This window comes from Sylvia atricapilla, chromosome 3 (assembly GCF_009819655.1).
Source record: "Sylvia atricapilla isolate bSylAtr1 chromosome 3, bSylAtr1.pri, whole genome shotgun sequence".
NCBI classification, from domain to species: Eukaryota; Metazoa; Chordata; class Aves; order Passeriformes; family Sylviidae; genus Sylvia; species Sylvia atricapilla.
In genome coordinates this window covers 61,768,522-61,776,798 of record NC_089142.1, presented here as the reverse complement: position 1 = coordinate 61,776,798, position 8,277 = coordinate 61,768,522, and the positions used below count along the sequence as shown (strand labels likewise).

The 8,277-nt window shown below is 41.0% G+C and overlaps 1 protein-coding gene across 3 annotated transcripts in view; it reads left to right on the top strand.

Moving 5' to 3' along the window:
• Positions 1–369: 369 nt before the first annotated feature.
• The window catches only part of AIG1 (androgen induced 1), a 125,195-nt gene continuing 117,287 nt past the window's right edge, over positions 370–8,277 (top strand). Inside the window, exons 1-2 of one of the 3 annotated variants that reach the window (XM_066315565.1) lie at positions 370–732; positions 883–1,131. In XM_066315565.1, coding sequence (XP_066171662.1) covers positions 592–732; positions 883–894 — 153 coding nt within the window. In that variant the 5' untranslated portion in view covers positions 370–591 and the 3' untranslated portion in view covers positions 895–1,131. Of the gene's footprint in view, positions 733–882; positions 1,132–8,277 lie in introns of those variants that run through there. The other 2 variants (XR_010743234.1, XM_066315564.1) reach the window with 2 other exon arrangements.

Below are 8,277 nucleotides of genomic sequence, written 5' to 3'. Positions count from 1 at the left end.
AGCTGCTGTATGGACACACGAAGGGTACCGACACACGGAGGGCAGCCCTGGAGCGGCAGACGGCCGGAGCCTGGCCGCTGCCCCGCTCCTGTCCCGAGCGTCCCGCCGCCGGCCGGAGGCGCCTCCTCCGCCGGGCCATTGGCAGCGCCGGCCGCGGGGGGGTCGCCGGCCCCGGGGGCGCACCGAAACCACAGCGTTCCTCTGAGCGAGGCAACCATAACCCGTAATTGCTGAGCCATCGTAGTTCTCGCTTGAAAACCGGCGCGCTGCCGGGTTCTGCAATTAACTCGTGCTCCCACCGGCCTCCTCCGGCCCGGCCCGGGCGCGGAGCTGAGGCTCGGGAGCGCCCCGAGCCCGCTCGCCCGGCCCTGCGGCCCCCCGGCCCCGCCGCCGCCGCCGCCGCACCGCGCGGGCCCTGCGCTCCGCCCCGGCCGGGGCCGCGGGGGCGCTCGGAGTCCCGCCCGCACGGCGCGCACACACGCCCAGGGATACACACACACACGCCGGGACACGCGGACACACACGCGGGGCACTGGGACACACACACGGACACAGACGCGGGCACACGGAAGCGCGCCCCGCGCCGCAAACATGGCGCTGGTGCCCTGCCAGGTGCTGCGCGCCGCCATCCTCCTGTCCTATTGCTCCATCCTGTGCAATTACAAGGCCATTGACATGCCCGCGCATCAGACCTATGGAGGCAGCTGGAAATTTCTGACCTTCATAGACCTGGTAAGTGCCCTCGGCGGCGGCCGTGGCCCTGCCCCCTCCCTCGGGCTGCCCGTGGAGCGGCCGCGGCCCGGGCGCATCGCGGCCCCCGGCGCTCGACGACTTCGCCATGCGGTGACCTTAAAGCGGGGCGGCGACATGTTGGGGCTGCAGGGCCGGCCGTGAGAGGAGCCAGCCGGGCACCGCGGAGCCGGGTGGTTTGAACGGAGAGAGGCACGGACAAAGCCGAGCGGCTGCTGCCTGTAAGCGGCCGTGGGGAAGGTGCGCCTGACGGCCTGTCACCCACCCCAGTGCCGATGATGTGTTTCGCCTTTTCTGATGGCCGACACTGAACACCAGAACCTGCTGGCCCAGCATCTGGCTCCCGTGTGCTGTCAAAGTGAAAATATGCCTTGCTCCCTTTGGCCTTTCTGAGGAATTCATCCGTGACAGGTGCAAGTGTGTCAGTGATGCAAAAAGTGCCAGGCAACTCCAACTTGCCAGATCCAGTTAGTTTTGGTTGCAAATCCATAAACGAGTGTATGAAATAAAAAACATGTGATTTCATCGTATTTCTTCGTAAGGGTCCAGATCTCTAAGAGTCACCAGCATGCTGGCCTGCTGGAAAACACCAGGTGCTAGCCAGGGCTATTTTTAATCTGAGCTTCCTAGGCTTGCTGCCTCCACAACAAGTGTTCCTTTAGTGCAGGTGGGAGGAGAGGGGGCGGGAGGAAGAGAGGAGATGGGAGGAGAAACTTCGTTTCTGGTTCAGAAATATCATACCCAGCTTACACCTAGTACCTAGATCAAAACACCTTTTTTTCTTTGTATCCACGGTGTAATTAGGTGAGAAATTTTGCGATTCCAAATCAGTTACTGAAAAGTCCCAAAATGCAGGTATTTCAGTGCCTCCCAGTGATAACACCTCCCTCAGAACTTCATTGTAGGTTCACGAGTATTGCCTCTATTGCCTACACGCATGGTACTGACTCAGTAGGTTGAGTTTGTGGGCTTGGAGACCAAACTAGTCGCCAAGCAGGTCAGTTGTGTAAAGTTTTATATCAGGACTAAGGTTCACTGAGGTACACATTTATTTGCAGAGAAGAAGGGTCTACTGTATTTTTCACTTAGCCAGGGTAATTTTTTTGTAGGTGCAAAAATTTGCTGGAGCTTTGAGGATCCACAGCAGTAAATAGTGCTTTTGCTGCAACTGTAAATTGGTGTCTTAAGGCTTGATCATTCTCTGGAGGACAAACTAGAATCTGGTTTTTTTAACCTTTTGGGTTGCTGCAAAGTACTGCCTGTAATATTGGTTAATAGAAGTTATAATATAATCCCAGTAAGTCAGGGGGGTAGGTGTTGACTTCAGTGACAGTTGAACTGGAAACGAACCAGCTAAAGCTAAAAGCTGATTATCTCTTTGAGTCTTCTTCACCTTTATCTCTTTTCTCCTAGCCCTGACAGCTGCTTGAGGACTAAGTCAACCAGAGCTGTCATACAGTGAAAATTTTACTGTAAATGATAGTCATCATTTCCTACAAATTATAACCTTGTCTATGGCAAGTTCACGTGGACTTTTCTGTCAAAGCATGTACATGGTTCAGAGGCCCAAAAGGTCAAGGTAAATATGTTGTGCTTTCTAAAATACCTAGAATAGTTATCAACTGCAGCTAGTAATTTCTGTCCTTTAGCTAATAGTTGTCATGTGTTTCTCATAGTCAAGCCCAGTAGTTGAGAAGAGGTTTAGCAATTTCTTACAGTCTTCAGTCCTTTGAAATAACACATAATTCAATGGCTTGAATGTCTCTCTCAGTGACTAGCCAGCATGCAGAGCTCTCCACTTGCTGAGGATATTTCCTCACATCCAAATGGCACTGCCAGCATCTTATGTAAACAAATCTATCTTTCTGTTCCCTGGGACAGCTAGGGGACTTGATGAAACAAACCCAGTTAGATTCCTGAGGAGGATACCAGGAGGCATGGTTGGAGGATATTAGGCACATTTCCAAAATCCTGTATCTTGACTAAGTCTTGAAAAGCTCTTCCATAAGTTTCAGTTTGCTCAGCCATGTGCACTGTTCCTGTGTCAGTCACATTCAAAGGCTGTCTAGACAAAATATCATCAATGCCAGAGTCTTGGCAGACGTGTGTTCTTGCTACAGATTGTACCTCCACAAACAGAGATTTCATCTTTGACATCACAGAAGCACGTAGAAGCTTTTTCTGCTTCCCAAAACTGCTACCAGTTTTTGAGGAAAGTCAGTTTATGACTTTAATCTGAAAATTAATTTGGAATTTTTTCCATCTGTCCATTTGCAAAGGGATGTTCATTCCAGTCTCAGCATTCATAAATCTCTTGGAGTTTTAAGCAGGCAGTTTTGTAGAGGTTCTGTGGGAAATGGTTTACAGTTATCTGCAGGTAACATACTTTGGAACTGAATTATAAAAATCTAGTAGTTTGGACTCTAAAACACAGGACAGTAAAATGTTATAAGTGTATGCAATGATTTGAGCAGTAGACTTTGAGCCCTAATGCTGTTCCCGGAAGTTGAGCATTATGAGTAAGTTGTTTAATACAAATGTAATGTCCCTGTCCATCCAAAGTATTTTGAATGCTCATATCTAAGTAGTGTTTTGGATGCCAATGTTCATTCTTAATCTCTCCTGTCCTTGAATTAGGAAAGAAAGCAAGTGCAGCCAAGGACTTCATTTTTAACTGCGGTCATTCTGATGACTTACTATTTTTTTTTTTTTTTTTTTGCAGTCACAAATGTGGTGGCAACATTACCTAAAACACCTGTGTCAGTAGAATACTTTTCTGGTTTGTGAAGCAGTGCACAGGCAGTCTGTTTTGGCATTACAGTCAAGGTGCTTCTGACTGTTGCTACTAATAGTAATATCTCCACTTCAGCCTTTCTTCTTGGTATATAGAGGTGGTAGATATTTACCCTGCTTATTCAAAAGGTGGTAAAGATACCTGCCAAGTACCTGTGTATTCCAAAGCCCACACAGAAAAGACAGCAGTGTCATCTTTGTCCCGTAGAGAGTGGAAAACCAAGGTACGAAGAGGTAAAGAGTTGCTGCCAAAATCAGTCAGCGTGCCCAGCAGATGGAATTATGGAACTGAATATTCAGGCTAGTTCAAAACTATGTGTTGCTTTCATTTAAACTCAAAACACAAACCAAGCCCTGAGGTCAGTTCCTATGAAAACAGCAAAAAATTTGGTTCGGATGGGATATTTCAAGAAATGGGCTTAAATTTTCTTGTAGAGTTGCTTTTGTTTAACTCAGATTCACGATTTTGTGCTTTAATAGTAGAATGCTGCAGGACAGCACTGTCCTGTGCCACGTCCCATAAATTCGTTGTTGAGTCTCATAGCTGAAATTTAAGTTAGGCCAGAAATGATGCCAGCAAATACGATTCTTCACAACAAGGTTGTCATCTTATGTAAATCCCTCAGAAATTTTCCTTATGCAGTTCTGTAGGTGCTTAAAGTAGCTGGATTAAAGATAATGGTACATGGTCATCCTTCATATGCTGCAATCACACAGTTGCCTTTTATAGATACACATTTGTTGAGGAATCCATTGCACCAACTTGTTTAAAAGTTGCTATTGCATTTTATTCTTCAGTTTCTCTTGGATCTCTTACTGTTGCTGGGAGAGGAGGCAAAATTAAGTAGAATTTGTCTTCTGGAATAAAGTGGAGCCTATGGGGGCCAAAAGAAGATGAAATCTACTTTCTATGTTTGTGTGTGTGTGTGTGTGATAATTAGCAGAAAAATAACTTAGGAGTTGGAAGTATGTACCTCCTTAGTAAGAGATGTGCCAGTTTAAATAGCTTTTAGTTTTCATTGTACAGTTTCTCTGGAAACCTTATTCCTCAAAGAAAGTAGAGTAAACCAAGATACTAGTGCACATGTATTAACAAATGCATGGTTTTTTGGTTTTGTATTCTGTAATCTTAATGTCTTCCTGATAGGCCACACAGGGTACTTACAGAGACGAAAAGCAAGGCCAGATCTTTGGAAGCAGTCTCAAGTGTGATGTTTTATTATTAATCATCATAAAATTAATGGTCCCATTTTGAATATCAGAATGTTAACCTGGGTATTCCTAGGACTTCATTCAGGGCAGTCAAAGCTGGAGAGGAACAGATTTTGCTCATAGATAAATCTGCCTGATGTTATACATTTATTATTCTCTTGAAAGAAATAGCAGGATGTCTGTGTGAACTTTTTATACATTGTCTGGCAGATTGAGTTCTGCAAAAAATAGGTATGTGCTCTGTTCCCAGCACATATTTTTTGCCAGTAAATGCTGGCAAAATGTTACAGAAAACACCTTTAGATTTTGTTTAAGTTTAAAGAAGTGATCAGAACTTAGTTCCTTGTCTTTGAAAACTTTCAGAGGGGCTATGTTATCAACAGGACTAGAAACTCGAGTTGTTAGACTTATAATTTATTTATTTAGTGTATCAGTTATTAAGTTATATGATATACAGTTACTAGACAATAAAAAAAAATCAGTTTAACAAAGCACAGCTAAAAATTTTCGGTGCTTTGTGCCCAATTTGAATTTAGCCAAGTTGATAGGAAATGAAAGGACTAGAAAATACTAGAGGCCAAAAGTTTCAGAATTAAGAAATAATAAACTGTATCATTGGTGTATTATCAAGAATTAAGCAAGTTTAATTGCTATCTGTATAGGTTACACTTGCCACAAACAGAGGACAAAAATGAAAACACATTCCACACTCTGTGGAATATAGCTATGACTCTTTTACAGGATTTCCCGTAGTAAAATAAATTTCACCTTATGATTTCCTTTTTCATCATCTGTGAAGTCAGCTTGATACACCAGTGTTTTATGGCTTTTGAGTGAAAAGATTCCAGAAGTGTAAAATATTACTATGTATTATTCCCTGTAGTAATTCATCATCATATCTCAATATCTTCGTGGTCGTGCTATAGCAGAGAGTACAGTCAATGGAAATTTATCAGTTTACATTGGAAGTAATTACTTTTTCAGGAATAATAAGATGAGGTTACTTAATGATACTTAAGGTATGGTATTTGAGAGAAAAGGTACCAATATACAAAGGAGGCCTTTTAAGTGTTTCAGAGCCTTTTTTTCACTCTTGGGCTGTGAACATGTCTGGGGAACAGTAATGTATAATTCTGTTGATGCAGTAATAAAAATGTAATAGTGTCACCCTTTTTTTATTCATGGACCCGTGTTTTCCATTTGCCATTGGTAGTGCTATTACAAATTGAGTGGAATTTGAGCACTACATTGAAGTGTTCCATTTTCACATTGCATTAGTCTGCTTTTATTTTACAATTGTACTTCAGTATGATCTACATTTAATTTGGGAATTCTCAGGGAAGTTATGGCTATCTTGAACTATTTGTGTTGGCAATAGGGTTAGCTGCCTAAAGCAGGAGAATGGAAGAGAGGAAAAATTGGGATCACTTTCTATGATGATAGATTTAAGTAATGTCAGTAATATTATTTTAGAACTTGGAGTAGGTAAGTGATATGTAACAGTGTTGTGTTTTATACCAGTGTACAGTCTAAAGAGTTTTGCCGGAACAGTTTCAAATGATGACAACTTCAGCAGGCTGGCTTAGTAGTCTTTCTCTTGCCCTTTGAAAAATACCCTATTTACTTAAGTTGTATAACAGTTGAATTATTTTCTTTAAAAATTCATTTTAATGGTAAGGATAATTTACATTATCTTGTATGCCTTTATATGGCAAAATTGTTCTACACAATTAGTTTAAACTAGACAACACGTCTTGTGTTCTTTGCTGAAGTAATTTGGATTCTGAGCTGTCCTAATCCATTGTGAACGTAAGTATATAAAAATTATTTAATCAATGTATTTTTCACATTATATTTGTATTATGTTAATGCAGCCGTGTATGTTTATACAAGAAATAGATTCTGGGAAATTGACCTTCTTAAGTTGTAGTAAAGGTCTATATAGCCTATCAGATAATACTCTTAACTAGTATAGCAAATTGTAAACCTACTGTTCTAAATTAAATACATTTGTAATAAAAAACAAATAACTCTTGATTCTTTGCAGTTACATGAACCTTGGGATATACGAAGACTTGTAGGGTAGAGGTCTGTGTGGGTAGTTACTTGCTTTGTCCTTAGGCTGAAAAAGAAACTTGATTATCTGAAAACTGGGAAACCTTCACATGATAAAAATATTTTATTATTGGTGTGGTGGAAATCTCAAATGTGCTAATATAACACTGTACAACAAAACTGAAGTTGACCTGTACGTAAAAAAAAAGCCTTTATGAAATTACAAAATCTTCACATTCCAAAAATCTTCACAGATGTAAGTTTGCAGATTTGAGTAAAGTAAAATAATAGAATATAATAAAGAAAAAAAATAGGCAATTCTGCACTGTATTGAACACAATTTATGAGATTCATTGTGAAGGATTATGCTGAGTGTGTATTTACCTGAACAAACCAATTTAAAAAATTTAGATTCCGTGTGTTAGATGTCTGTGCTGCAACCTTCCATATCTAATAATAGCTTTTGTGAACGCCTGCATATCCTATTGCAATATTTAGAAAACATTTTTCTAATTGTGCTACGTTAATATAGACTGCAATATTGGGAGGAGCTCAGTGTGGGTGGAGAATTTCTTCTCATTTGCCATTCTAATTGCTCATGCAATTCCAGGCAGTAAATGTAAAAAAGATCACCACCAGTGACAGGTTGGTGTGCTTTCTGGAGAATTGAAGAGTGAAATACATACTGGTGTATAAGAAAGTTCGCCTTAGATATTTCTATATTTGAAATAAAAGTGATGTTATTGCTTGCAAAACACTCATGCAAAACATCGAACTCTTTTCAGTATAGGTTTTTGGGGGTTTTTTTTAAGGATTTGAATCTCAGGCCTAGTCTTCTCATCTTGATGTTCCTATATATATACATATGGATATATATGGCATATAAGGTAGGAACAAATTTGACAATTGATTTATTTTGTAGACCAGCTCTTTCATCCTTCCAATGAAAGCTTTTTCAATTTTTGCCTTATTTTCCAGCATTTATTTGTATATTTACATTTTCCCCGTACTGTATTTTCCAAGGCTGTGAATGTGTTATTAGTCTTCAAAGCCTTGCGGGCTTTGTTCCATTACTTGTACTATGTATAATGCAAATTTTTTTTTTTCAACTCAGCATAGTTAAATATCTACGACTGAAAAAGCTGTGTTTAACTTTAGTGGATGGAAAAGTGAACCCAACTCTGAAGTAAAAAACAAAATCTTTTGGAAGCTAAAGTAAAACTTCCAGACCTTTCAGACAGGAAGAAGCTCTAAAGTAAGTTAAAATTTATGTTTTGGTAACACTTGAAAACAAGCCCCTTGCACAATTAGAACTGTGATTAGGCTTTGTTGTTTTAGTACTGAAAAATGGCCTTTATGATGCAAATTTTAGGGAGCCCATTGGTTGTAAACAGGCTAAGCTCATGTGAAATGCTAGGGGAAAATAATTTTTCTATTTGTATGAAGGCTTCTTCTGGCAACTTAGCT